At 46.5% G+C, this 22,864-nt stretch overlaps 9 protein-coding genes across 9 annotated transcripts; 5 read left to right on the top strand and 4 right to left on the bottom strand.

Annotated features, from left to right (window-relative positions):
- Positions 1-774: 774 nt before the first annotated feature.
- On the top strand, positions 775-2,715 carry N7447_008244 (Lipopolysaccharide-modifying protein; the record flags this gene model as incomplete). Its single annotated transcript, XM_057232506.1, has 1 exon — positions 775-2,715. One exon carries the CDS (start codon positions 775-777, stop codon positions 2,713-2,715), a length of 1,941 nt encoding a protein of 646 aa, XP_057082048.1.
- Positions 2,716-3,534: 819 nt separating this feature from the next.
- N7447_008243 (uncharacterized protein) lies at positions 3,535-4,345 on the bottom strand (the record flags this gene model as incomplete). The annotated part of the gene is made up of 3 exons (XM_057232505.1): positions 3,535-3,707; positions 3,773-3,938; positions 4,058-4,345. 3 exons carry the CDS (start codon positions 4,343-4,345, stop codon positions 3,535-3,537), a joined length of 627 nt encoding a protein of 208 aa, XP_057082047.1.
- A 1,285-nt stretch (positions 4,346-5,630) lies between these two features.
- On the bottom strand, positions 5,631-6,774 carry N7447_008242 (glycoside hydrolase family 16 protein; the record flags this gene model as incomplete). Its single annotated transcript, XM_057232504.1, has 3 exons — positions 5,631-6,293; positions 6,354-6,628; positions 6,684-6,774. 3 exons carry the CDS (start codon positions 6,772-6,774, stop codon positions 5,631-5,633), a joined length of 1,029 nt encoding a protein of 342 aa, XP_057082046.1.
- A 984-nt stretch (positions 6,775-7,758) lies between these two features.
- Positions 7,759-9,360, bottom strand: N7447_008241 (Major facilitator superfamily domain general substrate transporter; the record flags this gene model as incomplete). The annotated part of the gene is made up of 1 exon (XM_057232503.1): positions 7,759-9,360. One exon carries the CDS (start codon positions 9,358-9,360, stop codon positions 7,759-7,761), a length of 1,602 nt encoding a protein of 533 aa, XP_057082045.1.
- A 2,330-nt stretch (positions 9,361-11,690) lies between these two features.
- N7447_008240 (flavin monoamine oxidase family protein) lies at positions 11,691-13,340 on the top strand (the record flags this gene model as incomplete). Its single annotated transcript, XM_057232502.1, has 2 exons — positions 11,691-11,982; positions 12,061-13,340. The coding sequence occupies 2 exons, from the start codon at positions 11,691-11,693 to the stop codon at positions 13,338-13,340; spliced, it is 1,572 nt and encodes a 523-aa protein (XP_057082044.1).
- A 1,358-nt stretch (positions 13,341-14,698) lies between these two features.
- On the top strand, positions 14,699-15,055 carry N7447_008239 (uncharacterized protein; the record flags this gene model as incomplete). The annotated part of the gene is made up of 1 exon (XM_057232501.1): positions 14,699-15,055. The coding sequence occupies one exon, from the start codon at positions 14,699-14,701 to the stop codon at positions 15,053-15,055; it is 357 nt and encodes a 118-aa protein (XP_057082043.1).
- Positions 15,056-17,025: 1,970 nt separating this feature from the next.
- Positions 17,026-18,321, top strand: gprI (putative cAMP receptor (Car4); the record flags this gene model as incomplete). The annotated part of the gene is made up of 4 exons (XM_057232500.1): positions 17,026-17,282; positions 17,360-17,561; positions 17,624-17,688; positions 17,748-18,321. The coding sequence occupies 4 exons, from the start codon at positions 17,026-17,028 to the stop codon at positions 18,319-18,321; spliced, it is 1,098 nt and encodes a 365-aa protein (XP_057082042.1).
- A 417-nt stretch (positions 18,322-18,738) lies between these two features.
- On the bottom strand, positions 18,739-20,700 carry N7447_008237 (flavin-containing monooxygenase; the record flags this gene model as incomplete). The annotated part of the gene is made up of 1 exon (XM_057232499.1): positions 18,739-20,700. The coding sequence occupies one exon, from the start codon at positions 20,698-20,700 to the stop codon at positions 18,739-18,741; it is 1,962 nt and encodes a 653-aa protein (XP_057082041.1).
- Positions 20,701-21,434: 734 nt separating this feature from the next.
- On the top strand, positions 21,435-22,548 carry N7447_008236 (uncharacterized protein; the record flags this gene model as incomplete). Its single annotated transcript, XM_057232498.1, has 5 exons — positions 21,435-21,658; positions 21,714-21,803; positions 21,869-21,969; positions 22,037-22,159; positions 22,481-22,548. The coding sequence occupies 5 exons, from the start codon at positions 21,435-21,437 to the stop codon at positions 22,546-22,548; spliced, it is 606 nt and encodes a 201-aa protein (XP_057082040.1).
- Between the last annotated feature and the right edge of the window lie 316 nt (positions 22,549-22,864).

Here is a 22,864-nt window from a genome sequence, read left to right as displayed (position 1 = left end):
CACGTCATCTGCATGGGAGAAATTGTGTGCGCTGAAAGAAGTTGTAATGAAGATCCGTGAGGGTCGCATTTGACAGCTCTTAGCTGTATGTGCCTGAGGCCATCAGATGCCATTGCTTATATAATTACTGAGTCAGGCGGGAAATCCAGTCCTGCCATGAAGAAAATAACCCTAATATTATTAGTCTACTATTTTATAGATCAGTAATTAGTGAAATGCTTCCTCCATTCCTTAATTTGTAAAAATTATGAAAAAAATATAGCTCTCAAAACTGGTAATTTATTAATCTCTTGTAACGCTTGGTACAAAGAGCCGGCCGTATCCGAATCAAAGACTTTCAGCATCTGTGCCGAGAGGTCCTGATTGGGTAACTTGCGCACGTTTCTTTGATCATTGATCTCCAACCCCTTTAGGGGTGATCTACATGTTCTATACAACATTGCCGACAACGTACATTGGTCTAATAGGTCCGTTGTAGCTTTTCCAAGTAAACTATTACCCGTGTTTTTAAATGAAAGACAAGCCAAGAACTTTATATGTTTGTGTAAACCCTTGGCGTTGGAATAGGCTTTGAATATTAGGAGGCTAAGGGCATTATGGCGACCTTTTTTTCTTTCTTTTTTCCTCTTCTCAACTCTTAACATGTTTATTGCAAGCATGTCCTTTTTCACGTCCTTCTCATAGCCTTCGTGCTTTGGCCTTTCAACCCCTGCAAAATTGTCCAAATTTAGTGTGCGGCTGGAACCTAGTTCCCGGCCCTAGGAACTGTTTTCAATGCTCGGCCCATTTCCTCGGAACCGCAGACCATTCTACCTGGTACTGATCTGCGCGGTAACCTTGATATGCTTCATCAACCTCCTACTCCTCACCCATGCCGTCGATAACTCCGTGATCCAAATCCCTAATCTTAATCTCTTCACCACAACAACGAACCCCGTGATCGGGGAGTATGCGAACGATGAACACCCTATCGGCGACCTGATGAAAGAAGCGAACCGACAATGGCAGGCATATGATAATGGTCGCTCGACAAGTTTCCGCCGAACAGTCGCCAAATACCGTGAAACATATGGACGACACCCACCTCCCGGTTTCAAGGAATGGTACATGTTCGCACGCAAAAAGAAGGCACATAATGTGGACGATTTCCAACAGATTACAGGCGATCTGCGGCCTTTCTGGGCGGTTCCCCCAGCAGAAATTCGACAGATGGCAGCCGAGCTACAGTTCAGCGACGGCATTGCAGGTTTGCAAATTCGCAAGAAGAAGATTGTCAACTCCCCCGTTGATGAGTGGAGATTTGACACAATGAGGAAGTCGATTAATCGCATTGTTCAGTATCTTCCGGACATGGATATTGCGCTTAATATTATGGATCAGCCGCGAGTCATGGTTCCTTTTGAGGATACCCAGGAATACCTCCGCACTGAAGCCCTCACGAGAAGCTTACCCAGCGATGCGCAGGACGGATTCACGCCAGGGATGGACTATCTTTACAAGGAGGGTTCCAGCATCGAGGAACGTGTTAACCCATCCTGGTTCTCGGTCGCTGGGAAGCTATACATGGACTTCGCTAAAGAGTCCTGTGACCCTCACTCTCCCGCTCGGAATGACAATATCACTGTAGGGGACGCTGATAAGCTATACAAATCCCCCTCGGGTGGGTTTGTCACTAACTTTACTGCTTCCTCTGATCTTTGCACCGTCGGTCCTGTTCTCGGGGAGAACCACGGGTTTCTGTTCTCAGCATCCAGCAACCTCATCACAAGGAAATTGATCCCAGTCTTCAGCGAGTGCAAGGTTAGCGTGAACAACGATATCCTTTTTCCTGCAAATATGTATTTCCTGAATGACAAGCGGTACGTGTACAATTCGCGACACGATTACGGGTGGAAAGACAAAGCAGACACTCTCCTCTGGCGCGGCGTCACCTCCGGAGGTGTTCAGCTTGCGGATAACTGGCAGCACATGCACCGCCAACGTTTTGTACACATTACCAACAACACTGAGATGAGATCAGAGACGGTCTCAATCCTCTCTGAGACCAGCTTGGGGCAGTATCGTAACTACTCCAGTTTCTACCCAGGAAAATTTTCATTGGACCACTTCGATGTCGGCTTCACTGAGGCTTGGGGCTGCATCCCGAACTGCTCCTTCTACGACGATGTTTGGACCTACAAAAAGCCCAAGGCCTTCAGCGAGCAATTCAAGGCAAAGTACCTCGTCGACATCGACGGTCACAGTTTCTCCGGTCGGTGGCGCGCGTTTCAGCTCAGCAAATCCCTAGGGATCAAGGCAACTATCTTCCGAGAATGGCATGACTCCCGGCTCTTCCCCTGGCGTCACTTCGTCCCCATGGACAATCGGTACGATGACTTGTACGGATTAATGACCTACTTCCTCGGTCTGGATCCACAAGCATCCCCCGTGGATGCGTTCTCGGTTATCGAACCGTACATCCAGAATCATGACTTTGAGGCTGAGGTTATCGCATCACAAAGTCGGGAATGGGCGCAGCATGCATTGCGCAACGAAGATCTTGACATCTATCTCTATCTTCTTCTCCTCGAGTACGGACGCATCATTGATGACAATCGTGATAGCATTGGGTACAGCGGCGACGGAAGTGAGCTGGACCACTTTGACGATCAATATCCTTTTTCTCCGGCGATACGGGATATCGTCAACCCTCCTTCGCTCACTGATGAACAATGATTTCTCTATATATACCATTTCTGTTGCATATTGTTGCCTTTCTTCACTGGGGGTGACTGATTTTACATTTCTACCTATCTATTCATGTTTTAACCAATTTTATCTCGTCGGCGTCATCTTGGTATATCTGTTTGTTACTGCATGGACGAAGATCTTGTGTTTCTTTATGAAGCGAGATGATAATAACTAAAATATCTCTCAGATATATATCTCCGAGTATGCTATCGAGTAGTTCTGAATATATGGACGAAAACACTCAAAGCCCCGGAATAATATAGTGGGTATGTAAAATATAGTTAGCTAATTTTATCTAACATTAAATCTAATAGCCAATTAGTACTCCGCAATAACGTTATCTGTTAATAGATATCAAAGAACTAGTTAACTAGTTAGTTAACATGGCATCTAACAAAATAGTGGAGTCCAACGCTCACAAACCCTAGCATAATCCGCTCATATAGCCACCAACCGAGTCTCCACACATCAATTAGCATCATTGGTCTAGTGGTAGAATTCGTCGTTGCCATCGACGAGGCCCGTGTTCGATTCACGGATGATGCACAACAATTTCTTTTTTGTTTTTGGTGATCGTGGTGTTGAACTGAGTTTTCTTCTTTTTTGGGGTTTTTTTAAGAGTTGTTGGACGCATTAACACAAAACATGGGTATGCAGGTCTGTGAATCCGTACGCCTCAATTGAAACCTCGAGACCGTCCATATTGAAACGTGAATGTAATGATAACACATAGACCAAGAAAACTGGGAGAAATATGTTGAGTAGAGATTATTCTTAAGCAGCCCTAACATCATACATAGAACATCACACCTTCAACCAAGGGTCCTCTACAAGATCTTTAGCAGTCGCTCTCTCGTTTGGTACCCAGGTCAAAGTTCTGCGCATGAACTTCACAAATGCAGGAGGTAGACCCATCTGACCTCCTAATGACTCAAGCATGCCTATATCAGGAATGGGAACGATGTCCTTCCATATCCCTAGATAACCAAATTAGCAACGAATCTCGTCACATAACGAGTGTACCAAGAAACCGAACACATACCCCCTTCATCCCAGAACTGAGCCGCCTTCTCAGGATTAGGTGCCAAAAACGCAGCAGGCGGAGGACCCAGCACAGAAATTAGCTCTGCAAGGTGGGCTGCCTCATACATATCGCCGGACTCGTGGTCGGCATTGAAAATTTTATTCAGCCCAAGAAGATCACATGCCTTTGTTGAAAATAAAAGATAAAATCAGCACTTGTGTGAAGAAGAGAAGAAGAAGAAGAAGAAGAAGAAGAAGAAGAAGAAGAAGAAGCTATTAGATATGGAATATAGACAGAACGTACCACAAGTCCAACACACCAAATATCAATCGGATAGCCCCACGGCACCTCGAGCGATACCTCAGGTGCGCGATATGACATAGACATGGCAGGATAATCATACGGCCTAGGCCCGATTCTAGCTTCGCCGAAATCAGAAACACGCAGCGGTCCGTCCTTCGGAAGGATTGCTCGCGAGGCATAAATGGTTCGGTCAGGCGATACCTGCTTGCGTGCTGATGGGTCGGTCGTTTCCGATTCCTCAATATCGTTGAATTTGGCATTCTCGCTGTCATTCACGCATGCTAGCATATTACCGATATGGGCATCGATTAAGGGCAGGTAAATAAACAACCGCGCCAAGTACTCGAACATGGGATAATAACCGACCAGTGTGCACGGCCTTGCACTCGGTATGCAAGAAATCTAGGGCTTGGAGTAACCCTGTAAGGACATGTTTGACCAACCCCTCTGGAAATCTGTTCTCGGGCATGTTTTCTTTGAGATCGAATAGACTGATACATGCGGGTTCTTGAACCAGCACGATATGTCTGCCATCTGGGCCGGTGATAGTGAAGGAATCGAAGAATCGCCGAATATTGCCTCTCCCTGGATGATCACTTGACATGAGGGGAGCGATGTGCTTATAGAATGGGAGCTCACGGTGAAATACCGAGTTGTGGATATAGACCTTTAACGCGACATATTTCTTGTCTCTGCAAGAATACACTATCAGTTATTTAAACAAAAGGGAATTGCTTGGTCCCGACATACTTGAGGTCCCTGGCTAACCACGTGGTCGAACAACTACCCCAGCCTAGCTTTGAACGTACTTGATAGCGGTCCTGGAAGACCTCACCGATATATACTGGGTAGTATCTATGGGCGCTGTAGTCGAACAGCTGTTCTTCCTCGACTGGCTACTCCTGTTCGATGACTGGGAATCCCTCCGTTGGAAAAGACCGGGGCTCCTCTTTGGCGGAAACAGGGTCTAGTGTTGATGAGTGTCTCAATTGAAAGGCTCTTGTGGATGAGGCTCCCCTAGGGATGCGATAAGCGGGGTTTCGCCCTGGCTGTGTTCTGATTATGTTCGCACGCAGGCGAGCGTTCAAACTTCTTCTTACTAGAGATCTTATTTGATGGGTTGATACATATCTCCAGCGCCTCACAGTTGATCTAGTTGTGACACACAGTCGGTGTGTTGTTGACGTTGACGCGTTGACGCGGCTACTGCCCCTGTATTATCCTTTCTAGTGTTTATGAATCTGCCCCAATAATTCTGGGTTCCACCGCCAAATATGTGTAGAGAGCCTTTTATTTAAAAAAAGCCCAGAGAGTGAAAAGAGATATGAAAATAGGCCTGAAGAAAAAAGTCTCTAAATTAACGCTCTAGTGTGGCTGGAATATGTTTGGCTTATTACACCATAGTGGTTCAAGGCTGTTGAGTATTCATACAGTCAATAACTACCTACTGGGTCTGCATTCCTAGATGTAATATGGGCAATATGAGACAAAAAGCAACAAAGTGATTTGTATATCTACAAACCAGGTCTCACCGACAAACCACCCAGACCTATAACATGACCAATACAACCATCTAAAGTTGAAGCAAGCCAGCAACGATAGATACCACAGCAGTGGCAAAAGCAGAAGTATAGTAAGAAGCCGGAGCAGCAGAGACAAAACTACTAGAAGAAGCCGCCGCCGAAGCCGAAGCTGACGAAGAACCAACCAAAGACGAACTAGCCTTCGCCGAAGCAGAAGTCCTACTCGAAGCAACAATCGAGCTAGAGTTCGACGAGCTCAAGTTAGTCGACATAGTAGCGTTTGTAGCCTTGATACTCGTATAATCCCCAGTCTTATCAGTATACTTGTACGCCGAAGCCGGGTTGTAGTTGATGATATCGACCGACTCCACATACATGGAGAAAGGACCCTCGGTGTAATCAGTCTCGCCGCCGGCCCACTCAATCGTGCCCTCGGAGTTATCTGGATCACCGCCGGCCCAGATACCGATGCGGATGCGCATGGGTGTTTGGGGGTAGTTTGTGCCGTCGACGGCGTCGGCGTAGTTGAGTGTGCGCACGACTTCGCCGTCGAGGAGCCACTCGATGCGCTCTGACGTCCAGTCGATTGAGTAGGTGTGGAATGTTTCTTCGGGGGTTGAGACGGTTACGGTTGTGCCGCGGTCGTATGAGGTTGTGTTGCCTTTGCCGAAGTAGTCGGTTTGGATTTCGGTGTCCCAGGTGCTGATTTGTTCCTGTTTTTGGTGTTAATGGTTACTTTGTTTGGTGGGTTGGGACACTGTCTGTGGACTCACCCAATCGATCTCGTCTAGGTCGTCAGACTCTAGGATCCAGGTGCTGACGATACCGGTACCGTTTGCGGCTCTCATATTGACATCGACATGGCCGAAGAAGATGTAGAATTCACTTTCGATTGTGGGGGCGTCTCCCTGCTCCGAGATGGTGAACTTGGCGCCGAGGTCGGTGCTGGTTACGGTGCCGGCGGTGGTATTCCAGCGACCTAGGGATCCGGAGGTGAAGTCGGTGTTTAGACGGTACTTGTTTAGACCTGTGTCTGCTGGGCAAGTCTCTGGAAAGGAACTGTAAGTGTGGTTTCGCGACGAATCATATGAGATAGTTCATACTCTTCATAGGGTTGCAGCTGGTGGTAGTTTGGGCAGCAGCAGTCACAGCCAGGGCGAGAGTAGCCCATTGGTAGTAAGACTTGAAACCCATATTGCGGCCGATAGAGCAGCAGAGTGAACGAATGAAGTAATAGATGCACAGAACGATCAACAAGAATTGGAAACAATGGGCGAATCCCCGGGAATTATAGGCAGTTAGATTTAGCCTCGGTGAACAAGCGAGTACAACAGATACACGAATATGGGTTCGTTAGTTTTATTCTTAGATGTGTGTCGATATGCAACCTTGGAACATCACATTGACCACGCATCCAGCCACCATACCGGAGGATAAGGATTGGTCCTGTTGATAGGAACCATAGTGGAGCAGGCTTGAGCGACAAGTAGAATATCGGTATATGTTGTGGCATTGGAATAAATTAGCGGTCCACCGAGAAAGAGCTTGGATGGAGGATGACGGGGCAGCTTGCGTGGTTGGCCCCAAATTGGGAGCTAGCGGGAGGGCTACGTACACCTGAGAAGATTTCCCCCAACTATGGCATCTTGCGAGTTTTAGCCAATATTTTCTCTATACTCCGTTATTTATTGCTTGGAATATGATACATGTTATTTAGTACATTTTGAATTGTATCCCCATCAAATCAAAGTGTGGACGAACGACCTACGCACGCACATTGACTTGATCTGAAGTATGGAGCACAATATACTACCTTTCAGACAGGATTACTTGCTTCTGTGGGGCATTAGAAGTGGCTTAATGTGCTATGTCTGAGTTACGTCTCCAAATTATTTTCAGACATGACCTATCAATCGAACCAATGTCCAGAATGACCTCCGGAGAAAGACATTCCCGTTCTTCTTTCTCCTACTGCGAAAAACTACTGCAAGCTAACGCGGAAGCGGATTGGGACTGTTAGCTAGTGAAGGTACAAGCAGAAATGGTAATTCCAGAGCAGCTAGCGCATTCTTCTTCTATTATAGCTATAAAACACAATGATTATTGCAAATATCGTACATATACATCGAGAAAATGAATAACATGAACATGAAATGATAATGGCTAGTTGACACATCGTCAACTAGAAGGTCCATCACGAAGCAGTAGGAATGCCTCATATTGCTTCCGAGTCATCTGCCGACACTTCTTGCCCCAGTACATCATCGGAACAGTAGTCATAATGAAACAGAAGCTCAAGACGCCAATCGCAATGAAGACCTGCGCGAGGCTCTGCGCATCCAACCAACTCTGAGCGGTGAATGTGAAGATACAACCAATAGTGTTGTTGATGACAGATACACCGACCATACCCTCCAGCACCATATCCGGGTACGCATCCATGAGATATGCCATGCTAAGATCGCCCGCACAACCCCAGCCGAAACCAATGAATCCCAGACCAAGATACGGCAGATGCCAATCCCAGCCTTTATCCGAGCCGATCCCGAATAGCATGAGACCAGCAGGACCGACAAACGCAACAGGCAACAAGAGCCAGAGACGCTGCTCAGCCTCGAAGATGCCATTGTTTCGCTTGGCCATCCACATCACGAAGAAGTCGGAGAACCATCCACCGTAAATGCAGCCGAGGACCGACCCAATCAGCGTCGGCACGTTCATGATACCCACTGCGGCGTCGGTGTAGTTCCATGGTGGCCCATACCAATTGTCCGCTTCAACGGTGAGGTAGAAGGTCAGCCAGGCGTCTTGGGCGCCCCATTGAAGACCCGAGTAGATGACTGCCGGAAAGGTGAAGACGCGCAGTGTGTGCAACAGGCGACGGAAATACTGCTTGAAGCCCGTCCCGACCAGGGTTGGCGATGGGGTGATTAGGGCGATACGCTGGAAATATGTCTTTCCTTTTTCTCGCCCGCATTCTTCGTCGAGTCCACTGTCGGAGGGTATCGGCTGCACGCTCGCGATCGGGTTGTCTTTTTTATCTAAGGTGTCCTTGGATGTGCCCTCAGTCTTGCTAGCAGGGGCATCATGTCCATGAATAGGGTTGTTGCGATCGAAGAATGTTTCTTCCAATGTGAAATAAAAGACGAAGATCAAGCCCCCGGATATGATGGCAGCAAGCCAGCCTACCCATCTCCATCCCAGGGGAGAGTTGGTGATAAAGCTAGAGATCATGGGCCCCATGAATGTACCGACACTCGTGGCAAGAATATATAATCCGAGTACCAGACCTCTTTGATGCTGAAAGAACAGATCTGAAAGAGACAGCTGGGCAAGTGCCTCCGCGCAGGATTCAGAGGCGCCCACGAAAAGTTGGCTCCAGATGTTGTCTCCAACATTTTGGGTGCGGGCAAGCCCGATGGCGCCAACGATGGAAAATATCAGACAAATCAGATAGGAGATTCGTCTTCCATACAAGAAAGGGGCTGGGCCGAGGAGCAATGTGGTATATCCAATGCCGACAAACAAGACGCCTGCGGCAGTATTGATCTGGTTCCACGTGATACCCAGTTCAGCGTTCATGCCGTTGCCAGCGTTGCCGGCATCGTTGGCGGTTGCCGCGGTCAGAGCGACAAATACAAGGACCAAAAATGAATGCCAGTACCGTCTCCAGGTGCTCCAGTTCATTGGATCATTTGGAGAATTGGTGGGCGTGGGAATTAATTTGACATCCCCGTCAACGCAGATGCGCTCGGTGCCATTGAGTAGTAGGTCCTCCATTTCAAAATTCAAAATCGGAATCTGATAAGTACCCGACCTGGGAAGCCAGTCATGGAGACATTTTTACAGAGAGGGTGTCAGTTCTCTCTATGAGAATGGGGAAAAAAGAAAGTGAAAATTGTGAAGAATTTTCTATTTCCATGTGGGGCAGATAAGCAGAGGCTAAGCATTTGCCCACGGATTCCGCCGAAACCTAGAACTTCATCTCTCCATAATCACAACCATTTGAATTAATGTATGAGATACGATTACAGCTTCAACTCCAGTTCCCGGACAATTCCCCCACAGTTCCCGTGTCTACCGGCTCATTATAGCCCGCCCCAATCCCCTTCCTGGTGGCTTAATCACTCACTCCAAACTCGGCATGTCAACTCATAATGCACTTCAAACCCGGCAACTTGTCAACTTATAATAGCTCAATATTTTCACCTTTCCCTCCTATATAGCAGGTCTAGACCTTATGTGATGCGTTTTGGGAAGAGATCGGGTGTATACCTTGGGTGAAAATTTGAGACTTCGGAACAACACAACAGTACGGATCCCGTCGGTTCGGCATCCTCGCACGGCGCGATTAAATTGACCAAACTTCTAGAAGCGGCCCATCTATAATCTTTATCTAGTTCACAGTTTAACGCAGCAAAGAGGGTTCAAGGCGCTGCATAAAAGTGTTATCTTAAATGGCCAATCTCCCGAGGCCTTTATCTATGCTATGTTTTTTACAACCTTTTATTTTGTTCATCTTAAGCTTGCTTGGAATCCCTCCTGAGGCGTTATGCTACACAAGGCTGGGAACTTTGCTTCTGGAAGACGTCATGGTTTACTCTGGGTTGCCCCTACGCCAACATCGACCAAGGGGTTGAATGACTAGATAGGTCGATTTAGGACCTGGTCGAGTGGCCGAGGACATCCGGTGGAGAATCCGAATCCATCAAGGGAGGTAAAGGGAGGTACGGTGTAAGGTTTTTGCAGACCATGAACTCGTGATAGATCCTTGAATAGGATTTGAAAGAGACTTTATTCAGGGTAGCATTTCTTTCTCATATTATCTCGCTTTTGTAGGGCAGGCATATCAAACTGTGATGATTCGCGTTGGCTCCAAGGTGGTACCTGTTCTATAAGTCGAAGAACATGATTTTTAGATGTCTACTACATAATGATGTAAAAACTGTTGAAGTAGAGATTCGTACAGGATCAAGTGCTTGGCAGCTTCGAGTCACACGCCCCTCCCACCCGCATTGGAATGTTTTTGCCTTTTGCCTTTCTCCCTGTTTTCTTGCTTTCTTTCCGATACGCTTCATTTTGATTGTTGAGCTAAATGAACAAGATATGCGCTTTTTGACCTTTCTCTTCTCAAAACGTGTAACCGACAAGCTGCAACGTTAATCCGGGATCCGTTCTGGAAAGCTGCCATTGATCAATCCGTCGGTGAATTCCAGGAGAGGCAGGCTATCTACATAGTTGGTCTGATTGGACGCTATTCGGGGCTCACCTGACCTGGGCAACGCTGGGCAATCCGCGCCAAATCTCACAGCTGATTTGTAGGTCGATGCGGGCACATGCGGGCACATGCGGGCAAGGATGCGGGTCTGGTCCGATTTGGAAACAGTAAAGTGCAGCAGAGAATATAGTCTCCCTACCAGGGTAAGTATACCTTAGTTTTTGCTATGATGTAGTAGAATGCTGTATTCATGTCAATAAAATGTGCGACAAAATACGCAATTTTCCCCTCACAGCCTCGCATAGCGACCACTAGGGACTTTGGTCCTATTCGCTTTTAGGATTCACCGCTTGAATCTCCGCCTTAAAAGCGGGTTTTATACTTTGTATCTGATAAGGAGTTTCTATACAGCACTTGATCTATAGTGGGTTAGGCATTCATATAGAAACAGTAATAGCCCGCTTATATGCCCTCTTTATTTAACGATACAGGACCTGACAATGCGGATACTAACGTGATTTGAGATAATATAGACGGTCATAATTAGGATTCACTATGTTGGCCTTTTAATATCTTTTCTAAGATGTGATTTGGGATCTCTATAAAACCCCCGAACCAGTTCGCAATTTCTACAAAAATTCCCTTTCCATATATATCCATGTGACTCAACTTGCTCAATTAATTATTACCCTATAATATCTTAAAAAATCACCCCATTGATGTAGGTAGCCAAATTTCTGCTGGCAATAAAAGCCAATAAGACCAAAGTCCCTAGTGATCACTATGCACTGCGATAACACAACCTAAACCCCCTCAACTTCCATTCAACATAATCCTTGTTTAATCCAATACTCCGAATTTTCAAACTCGAATGTCAACTTGTCAACTCAGAATGGCTCAATCTTTCCACCTTTCTTCTCCCATCACGGGCATTAGTCCTATAAAACCTAGTAATTGTTGCTCCGACCTGGTTGCGCTCGACACTCCAAAGGAGTTGATCGAGGGAACACACGCAGCGAGGTCGGAGCGCAAGAAGGTGATTGTGGTGGGCGCTGGCGTTTCTGGCCTACATGCCGCGGCTGTCCTGCACCGCCACGGTTGTGAAGTGGTGGTATTAGAAGCACGCGATCGCATTGGTGGAAGAATCCTGACCACCCGAAAGGGTGACCATGTCCGAGATATTGGTATGATAACGATAAGAGCCTGACATAGATATTCAAGCAGGAGAGAGAGAGTAAAGAAAATGTGCTGATAGTCAATAGGCGCCGCTTGGATGCATGAAACTTCCCAGAACAGCCTGGTGAAACTCATTCCCCAGCTATCTATCCCATATTATTATGACGATGGCGTACCTCTGTACTTCACTAGAGAAGGCCGGGCTGGATCCCAGTTCAAAGCCAAGAAAGTCGCAGACGAGTTCGCAGATTACTGCGAGTGGTTTTACGAAACTAACCCGGAGGCTGAGGACCGCCCTGTCCACGAATTCGCGAAAGAGTTCGTCCTCCAACATCAGCTCATCACCGAAGATGAGCGTGATTGGGCCCCACAGGCTGTCCGCGAGGTAGAACTGTGGATCGGCACTAGTACGGACCAAGCATCGTCCAAGCATCTCTCTTATTTCATCACCGAGCGCAATCTATATATGAAGGGTGGGTATGATCGGATCGTGAACTGGGCTGCGGAGACTCTCCGAAGCGATGGCATCATCAGACTCAACCACCATGTCGAGGAGGTAGAATGGAATGAAGACGGGGCCACGCCAGCTCGAATTCAGTACAGGAATGCTGCCGGAGAAATAGGGTTTATTGCAGGAGACGCAGTTATCATGACTAGCCCACTGGGAGTCTACCACCACAACCTCATCTCATTCAATCCACCCTTGCCGAGTGATATCCAAGAGGGAATGTCTAGGTTCAGCTACGGCGCCTTGGGCAAAGTGTTTTTCGAGTTCGACGAAGTCTTCTGGTCAAAGGAAAACGACCAGTTTGTCTTCTACCCATCTCCGCCAGAGGAATCGGATACTTCATCCGGGTCGTCTGTGCAATCCACCCCCAGTATAAATTCCATCGGAGAGAAGGATAATATCCTCAACTACGCTACCGTGACAATCAACCTATGGATTATGACGGGGAGCAAAGAACTGTGCGTACAGATTGCCGAGCCTCTGACACAACGCATCGAGAACATGCAAGATCCAAAGGAGATATACCTATTTTTTGAACCACTTTTCAAACTATTCCGTACAGAACCCTACAAGGCTCTGCCTGGCCTGATCAATGTTGAAACAACACATTGGACCCAGGACCCGCTGGCCGGGTATGGAACCTACTCCGCCGACAAGGTTGGAGATGACCCCCAGCTGCTGGTTGATGCGTTAGAAAACCACAAATCCAGTCGCTTGCAGTTCGCCGGTGAACATTGTACTCTCGTTGGGAATGGTTGCGTGCATGGTGCTTTCAAGACGGGTGAAACCGCTGCAACAAATCTTCTTGATGAATTTGGCATTCTGTATGACGGCGTTGATGTCACCAGTTCGAGATAATCTGCTTTATTTGGGTCCGAGGAGACTTGATCTGAAGGATTTACTTGGTCGTATTTCGGTTATTTATATGATATAGGGGGCTACCCGGATGGTTGCACTTGGAAATCTAGTGTATTATCTCGATTAATATCAAATAAATGTATCAAATCAAGTTTTGATGGAAGATCCCTTCATATTTGGTTTCATTATGTGAGTTTACTGTTAAGTGTGTTCAGTTATTGCCGGACAAGATTGGAAGTGTTTAGACATAATTCAACATCCCAACATTTGAAGACCGAACCACTTACCGAATAAGCTGTTAAGCATAAGGATAAAGTGACACCGTATTTTAGGGATTGCACTGAATCGATTGAGAGATGGCGAGGCGGGTCATGAGGTTCGTGACACTTTCTACACGAGCGAGCAGTTTTTTTGAGAAAAATTGGTTTAACAACGGCCTTTGAAGTATCGAGCTCAGAAAAATTCCTTGGAGAGAGCGCAAATAATGCTACGTGTTTATTAGCTGGGCTGGTCTTGATACAACTAGGGGGGAAATACTTGACTCACCAAGAGTACCGAAGATAAGAACAAGGAGAGTACAAAGTTGACGATGATGCCGTTGCGTTGAAGGCGAGCACTCAAGGTGGCGATCCTAGAATTGTGCTCAGCGCGGGCCGTGTTGACTTCATGGTAAATGCGGATGATTTTGAGCGTGGTCAGAAACTACTAAAAGACTCTAATGTCTCCCTACCCGCATACATGTCATATTCTGACCGCGGTCAGAAACTACTAAAAAAAACTATACAGTCTCCCCTTTTAGGATCCTTAATTACACCTACACTAGAATATTCCTATATTCTACTACATACGCATAATGTAAAATAAGCTATATAGGCTAAAAAGCCAGTTTTTTAGAATTTAACTATCAAAGGGCTAATAGATGCCTTGCCATAGGAAGAAAAGGCGAGCGAAACTAGCTCTCGCCGGAGATCAATAGATCAATCCATGTGTGGGAATAAGAAAAACTAAAGACATCCGCCTAGAGAATGATCGTGAACCGCACGCCCGCTGCACAAATAGAGGCCGCCGCGCTAAGCAGTCACGTAACCCTCGTCCTCCACGCCGTCTCCACCGAACTTAGCGATCCGCTTAGCTGTAGGGGAGTGATCCGGGGTCGATGACGACGCTAGAGAGTGGAGGTAGGTGGCGGCGACACGCTTATGGCCCGCGGGGCCCTAGGCAGTGGCATCGCTCGACATCCGTTTAGAGGAGCCACGTAGGGAGTACAGCCGGCCGGTCTTACTCTTACCTTTCAGCCCGAGGTCTCTGTAGTCGTCTATGGTCAGCCGATCCGCACAGTCCGGGCCGACGCCAAGCATATGGCTCAGCAGCTGGTTAGCGAGTTACTTAATGGTCGCGTCACGGTCTTCGGTGGACTCGGGGACCTATCGCTCGAGGTACGGGCGGTATTAGGCGGCGATCTGGGGGAGGACCTTAGCCGTGTTATTAAACTCCATATACCGCTGAATGGTGTGGTCCATAAAGAGCAGCCACGCATGCTACTCCTCGCGTTAGCCGAGGCGATAGACGCGTCTCTGGTTCTCAATGAGTTGTACGCGGCCTGTGAGACTACGTTGATACCGTCACAGTCATCCGTTATGTCCGCGAATTTGCCCATCAATGCATCTGCAGCTGAGACAGTAGTGTTGAAGTGGTTAGGCAATGACTTGGGTTAATCTGGCCACATGCCCAATAACCTTGAAGATAGTGGCGTCGAGGTAACCGAGACTATTGCAGACCACCGTTCAGAGACGGAAATCATGATAACCCGTGCGAAATGCGGCAACGAGACAGGATCCCGCACATGCATTGTAAAAAAAGAAAAAAAAAAAACAATCCTCCATTTAGGTTAACGTAGGCTCTTATTGTATAACCCAATAGCCTTCCTGTGTCTCCTCGCGGCGAAGCCGTTTCTCTGCCAGACCCTGTCGTTCCGATTATTCAGGATAATGTAGAAAGAAGATGGGAAGATGTGTGAACGAGGGCGATGGAATGTGTGGAGTGAATCCGCTTGTGGGGGTTTTTGCAAAGGTCAATGGATGGCTTCGATGTCAGAGCCCATTGCTGGGCATCTACCGATGCATGGTGGCTACGCACAGAGAGAGTGTGGTCATACCCAAAGCGCACTAGGAACACCACGGACAGGGATGGAGAAAACTGCCTCGGTAGCAGGCACAGACCTAGAACCGTAGGTAAAAGCGATGATGGAAGAGGATCGTTTGAGGTTGACGTAGATAAAGGAGTAGTGAGGGAAAGGTAAGGTAATTCCAACACCTTCCCAATAGTACGCATCCAACACCACTGCGAGACGGAAATTCTGGCTTATTCCCAGCTCTCAGTTTGTCTCGAGCTTGTCTGCCGTTTCTATAGTATAGACATTCATGCCATTCTCTTCTCATATAGGTAAAAATGATATCTATACATATAGCTAGAAATGTGTGCTATAGCTAATATATAGAGAAAGAAGGAAGAATAAAGGTTGGTCAAAACAGATGGTCAGAACACCCTCCAAGCCTAGAGGATTATGATAGAATCCACACAAATCATCAAAAAGAGGGAAGGAAAAAAAAGCAATCAAATTAAACAAAGGGGAAAAAAACAAGCTGAACTAGAGCGAAAGATATGGATGAAGTACAATCAGAAGACAAAGAGGCTGTATATGGTCGCATATACCAAACACTCGAAAAACCGACCTGGTATCTAATATATATGCATTATTACCAAAGGGATAGATAAACCTGTTTTTCCTACAATGCTTGTTAGATTGCACATTAAACTTCATAACTGTGTGCTTATAATTTGAAATTGACCTACTAGCCATGAGTCTGAATCGAGATCCCAGACCCTACTATCTTGTCAGATATCTAGTTGAAAAATGGGACATGTTGGTAAATAAGCTAGTATTCTCGCATTGTAGGATTGAGGAATGTGAAAGGAAATCTTGAAGTTGACATCTCACAGTGCATGTTTTTGGCAAGAGAAGTATACTAGAACTGAGGCGCTATTAGGCTGGCGGTCCCTGAAATCCCTAGTGGGTCTAAGATCCCGATCGGATGAAAAGGGGAAACGGTCACAGCCACACATTTCGGTATCCGTTATCATATCTCTCACGGTGAATGGAGCTATAGTTCAATATATCTATAATATTTAAGGCTGCTTCTATTGTGCAAACTGCTGCATACTACTTCCAGAGATGGAAAATCATCCAGACCCGCGGTAAGGGCGTTGTTTGGTTTAAATCCAGGGAAGGTTAGCTCACAATTGACTTATTTATATGGCGCATAACGTGCTTAACTCTCGTAAAATCGATCATGATTGGCTGAAAATGCAGGGTCTGAGCTATCACATTGTTCTAGGCGTAAAGCTTCGTCGCCATTAGTAAGAGCGATGAGGTTATTTAGGACCAAAAGCTCCTGAAATAGCGCGATTTTGCTAGATAGCTTTTGTAATGTGATTGTTAATCTTTTGATATACATGCAATTCATCATTCTCCGAAGCTCTTCAAATGTGTAAAATCACGTCATTCGGGCCAAAGAATACTCATCGGCGCAACGTGATATCGCAAACTCTATCTTGGTGATTTCTTCAAAAAGATGGACGTTGGCAATTCTTGCAACTATCTATCTCGTTATGGTCTGAGATCGCTATGTCGCACTCTCCCGAGGAGCTCAGGGGTATCGCTATTGCGGGGCGAGTGTCTTCGGTTCTCTCTATTCTGGGTTCATTCACAATAATTGGCGCATTCACTCTTTCCCGGCACTTCAGGAGTCCTATCCATCGTATAATATTTTTCAATGCCTTCTATAATCTGTTCGACTCTGTCGCTACGATGATATCCACTGGTGGACCAGCAGCTGGAGATACTTCATCTCTATGTCAATTCCAAGGCTTTGCGCTTCAGATGTATGTTCTTGGTATTAGCAGAGAACCATCCAAGCAATGTTTGCTGCAAGACAATGAATACTGACTAAAATAATTAGGTTTCCAGTAGCTGACGTGCTATGGACATTCGCAATGGCTTTGGATACATACCTGGTTGTCTTCTATCATTATGACACTCAATCTTTGCGCAAGCTCGAAGTCAAATATATTGGTGCTATTACTACTATCTCATTTATCCCTGCTTTTGTCTTCCTATTTATCCACGGGCATGAGAAAGGTCCTATATATGGTGACGAAACCGTGAGTATTCTTTTACTCGACTTAAAACTAAACATATCTTGGGGCTAATCAAACATTAATAGATCTGGTGCTCAATATCTCGCAATTGGATGATCCTCCGCATAATATTTTACTATGCTCCCGTATGGTGCGTATACTTCTATTCGCCAGCTCAACTACTGGACTCTTCTAATGGTTACGCAACAGGCTGATAATAGTCATCGTTCTAATACTATATTGTCTCATCGGTATCGAGATAACCAGAGTCCGCGACGAGTTCAAATTGAGCGAGGACGACCGTATTGCTCTAACATCTGGCAATTCTGCCAGCAGCGTCACGACGACAACTATTCAAGCGAATTCTCAGAGAAAACCCGATCTCACCCCAGAATCTACTATAACAAGTAATACCACGGAACAAAGTACGTTCCAGCGTCCATCTGCATCCAACAAACTTTCGGCAACTTATCAAGCTTCGAAACCAAGACGTGTGTCGCTGAGGCAATACGTGATCATGCCATCGCTTTTCTTTCTTGCGATGTTAGCAACATGGATTGCACCTACCACTAACCGTATCGCGGAATTCGTGCATCACAAGCATGGAAATTACTCACTTCTGCTCTCGGTGAGTACGTTGGGGTCTCTGCGTGGGTTTTGGAATGGAGTTATTTTCATAACTATCGGTATGAAAGGGTGGAAGAGGCGAGCTTCGGGGAGGAGAATGGCTCTTAGGCAGGTAAGATTGTCGTATTCTGTCTTATCTTTCACTCGGATTGAGTAGCAGCTGACTTCACTATATTATAGACTAGAAATGGTCGTGAGTGATGTGGATCTCAGATCCCGTGGCGCTTTCGTTATGTTCCAAATGATACCCTAATTATTTTATACAATAAAATTATGTGTTACTATGTAACTGGATATAGGCTAGGAAGGGCGCTGTAATGAGGATATAAAGTAAAGTAGTATAGTCTCGACTTTTCTACCCCCGAAGGTGAAGTTCATACACCGTCTAGCGAGTCGACCGTTATCTCATGGCTTTAAGATTGATGTGGCCATGCATCTGGCCTTTTTATAAGCCCTTTCCCTCTTCTATAGTGTTTCTTTGTTTATGTAGATGATGTTGAAAACATAGGTATGTGATTCTGATCAATAAGCAAGTACTCCTCTCCCTATATACATAATCCGTGGACTCATCCACTTAGAATTCACCATAACGATAGAGACCTTCCTCAAGAGCTTTGATCTGGAGTGCCAGAATCTTAGAATAGTATCTGGCAGTTGCCAGGTTGCCTCCATGAAAGTAGAACCCCTGGTGTCCACTGTCCTGCCACATGGTCCTGATTTCTCCTTCATTATTGTAACCCCAAACATCAGATACCTTATCAGCAATCTTGTCGCCCAGGATATTTCTTGTTTCCGAGCGCATATTGTCGTATCCAGTAGCGAAGACAATTTCGTCAGCTTCTAGCTCAGAACCATCGGCAAATTTCATCCCTCGAGGCAGAACTTCAGCAATTTCCTGACCTTGCTTCACCTTGATCTTCCCATCCACGATCATTTGGGAGGCTCCGACATCAATGTAGTAGCCACCACCGCGCTGGAAATATTTGATGAATAGTCCGCCGCCATTGGGACCACGATCAACCTTGAACCCGGCTCTTGCAAGCCCATCCAGAAGCTCCTTATCGTGCTCTGCCTCTTGTGAAGTGATATGAATTTGGAGGGCTTTCAAGACTGGCGTAGGAGTGCCATGGAGAAGGAGATCGGCATCTGCCACTGGCGGACCATCCTCTTCGTAAAGGCCCCTTAGACCAATTTTCCTGATAGCATCCGAGGAAATAATGCATGTTGTTGATCTCTGGACCATAGTAATATGGTAGCCCCTCTCCTGGTAATCTTGTGCGATATCGTGGGCCGAATTACACGAACCCACAACGATAGCCTTTTTACCATGGCTATTTTTCTGGGCACCTGGGAATTGTGAGGAGTGACAAAGAAGTTCACCCTGGAAGTTTTCCATGCCAGGGACTTGAGGCATTTTCATCTTTCCAGAATGGCCGGTCGCTTGAATAATATGACGGGGGCGGAAGCTTCTCACTTCAGTGGTTCCGTCCTTCTGTTGGCACGAGACGTTCACGATCCAGTTGGCATTTTTCTCGTCCCATTCGCACCGGGTGATAGTCGTCCTGTTCCAAACATTGAGTTCTAACATCTTGACGTAGCATTCAAAAAATTCAGCCAGCTTATCCTTCGGCGTAAAGATAGGCCAAGTTGCTGGAAACTCCATGTAAGGCATATGATCGTACCATACTGGATCGTGTAGAACGAGCTGACGATACCGCTGTCGCCAGTTATCTCCGACTGACTCGTTTTTATCGATAATAAGGGAGTCTACTCCTAGCATCTTCAATCTCGCAGCCGCGGTCAAACCACCCTGTCCGGCGCCTTTGAAATAAGGATTAGCGGGGGTTTCTTGAAAACCATTAGATAGGAACTTACCGATAATGAGTACACTCGGCTCATGACCGTCGGCGTAGGCAGCAGAATCGGCTCTTTTTTCCGCCCAATTCTTGCGATCTGGGTTACCACCATGTTCCGCACCCTTGGGTCTCCGATGTCCAAGAAGCTCCTCATGGCCCTTGAGCTCCGTAAGGCCAGTATATAAGGTGAAAATCTTCCAGGTATCGTTCTGCAGTGCGAGGCGGGCGATTCCGACTGCAGAACCATGAGCCGTCTGCGCGGTGAAGAAAAATTGGATGCCTTGAACTTCGCCAGCTCCGTCAAGTGCACACACTTTAGGAGCGCGAATGGGGGTGCTCCTGTCAATAGAGATTTCCTGGAGTCGCATGCCGTCCCTGGACTCTGAACATTTCTCAAGGAATTTCACGATAGGTTCATGGCCTTGCACCGTTCGAAGCTGCCACGATAGAGCTAGATGGTCGCGCCAGAAACCGTTGTCCCCAAATAAGCTCGCGATGTTGACAAAGTCGCGTTTGGCCAATGCAAGGTTGAAAGCGTTGACAAGCTTCGATGCAATATGCTCTGGATCACCGATGGCAGTTTTCGATGGCACTGGGAAGCGTGCTACTGGTATATTGACTGAGCCAGGCACTCCACGGATGTGCGAGGGAATATTCTGCTGGATATCTGGGGTGGCCATTGTGAAAGGACCGAGAAAGAAATCTTGTGTTGGATAGAGTGAGTTCCCTTTGGATTCTATGAGTATTAGGAAAAGGGGATGCTCGATAAGATTTATATCTTTCTCACAAGCCAATCCAGCTGTTTGATGTGGACATGGAATAACCTAGTTTCGGTGGTGGGTCTCGCGGAGCGGCTCCGACCTAGATCGACTCACGCCTAGGTAGAATGACTAGTTCAATTGACAGGAGGCAAGGCTGTACCCACAACTTGGCTTAGCATTTTGCTTTTACGGGGCCCCAGATCAGATGATCAACCTTTTGCTTCCAGATTCGGTTCCAGTCTTGCAGCGCATCCGCTCTTCCGATAGATAGCCATTTTTTATGCGGGGTCCATAATACGGGGTTAATAATACGGAGTACGGCGTCCGTAAGTTCAGAAGCTATTTGATTCGTAGGAGCTCCTGGATCCTTCTCCATCCGTCCGACTCAATAGCTTACACGGTGACATAGATCTACAACATCTGAAATACCGTTTTGGACATGACTGTTGGCTCATTTCTGGGACTCACTAGCCATGAGTAGCTGGATTACATTCATTGGCGAGATATTATTCGTGCACAGACGTTCGGTATTACCCCAGAATGGTCAGCAAAGGAATTGGCAAGCTATATATTGCCCGGAGATCATTTGAAGGTGCTTTCGAATTCCATCTTTATCTTCCCTTCTATTTTCACCCCCTTCTATTTTCGCCAAGATGACTCAATCCTTCGATGCGAGCAAAGGTGATGGCATATCCAACTTCGCTGACGACGTTCAGCATGCGGAATTTGGAGATATTACATCTCCTCCTGCTTTTGAGAGGACCAGATCTACAGGGAGCATCATGATATCCCCGGAACTCTTTGAGAAGCTTTACTTGAATCCCAAAACTCCAGTTGCTGGGAACCTTCGGAGTATGATTGGCAATCCAACCCCGATGTATGATAGCCGTGTTTGGATTACCTCTGCTAGGAAACGACTGACACCAGCTTAGAGCTATCACCGGCTTCGTCATGGCCTTGACCCCTCTATGCTTTTGCCTGATGGGCTGGAGAGGAGCTGGTAATAATGGGGCTGCTCATATGTCAGTAGTTGGCATCAGTCTAAGTTCATATTCGGGGTGTGCAGACTAACTGGCTATTCGTAAAGTGGAGGATACATCTTTTTCGGAGGTATTCTGTTACTTGTTGGCGGGTTTCTAGAGTGTATCATAGGTAACACCTTTTCGTCCGTGGTGTTCATGTCCTTCGGTAAGTGGTATTGCGATCATGGTCGTTTTCAGCTATGTGTCAACAATTACTAATGGCAATGATTCAGCATGCTTTTACCTTACCCTCGCTGCGACTATACAGCCCTTTTATAGTGCATATGCACCCTATTCACCGTCGCCCAGTGATCCCACTGCAGGGCTCGCGTCGGAGGGTTTCAATGCCAGCTTTGGTTCGTCAACTCACTCGTTTTTCCGACCTTGCTTTTTTTCTTTTGAAGCGAAGCGTGAACAAGAGTCTAATCAAATAAACGTTGCAGGATTTTTCTTAGTTTGTTTCAATATCTTATGCTTTTTCTACTTGATATGCTCCTTCCGCACCAATTTTGTCCTTGTCTATATCCTTTTCACCGTCGTCGTTGGTGTTGGCTTCATTATCGCGGACTACTGGTACTTGGCCATGAAAGAGACAGTACTTGCTGGAAAGCTCCAAGTGGTGAGTTCTCTTAAGTTGTTTGTCGATGTCTCGTTATTAAAGCAATCAATCTTTTCAGGGCGGAGGGGCTATACTATTCGCAGCATGTCTCGGTGGATGGTATTTACTCTTGTCTTTGTTGCTTGAATCCGTGGACTTTCCCCTGCGGCTTCCTGTGGGTGATCTCTCTAGTCATATCCCGGGATTGTCGCAGCTTAAGAAGATATCATAATACACTCGGATCGCAAAATTGGTGTGTACAAGGGGTTCGAAATGGGACCCAGGGAGTGGATATTCAGTGAAAGACCAGTGTCAAATGATATAGGGGTGCCTCGGGGATGTATTATTTGTGATTTACCCTCCTATCAGTGACAAATAAAGCTGGTTACCATATACTCCGTATGCAGTGTTCGTATGTAACAAAGGTACCAAAACTGAAAGCCTTGCCGATTTTCCCTAGGTA

The sequence above is a fragment of the Penicillium robsamsonii genome, assembly GCF_028829455.1.
Source record: "Penicillium robsamsonii strain IBT 29466 chromosome Unknown utg000005l_segment0_segment0, whole genome shotgun sequence".
Lineage (NCBI taxonomy): Eukaryota > Fungi > Ascomycota > Eurotiomycetes > Eurotiales > Aspergillaceae > Penicillium > Penicillium robsamsonii.
The sequence above is the reverse complement of the archived record's forward strand: the minus strand, read 5'-3'. Positions and strand labels throughout refer to the sequence as shown.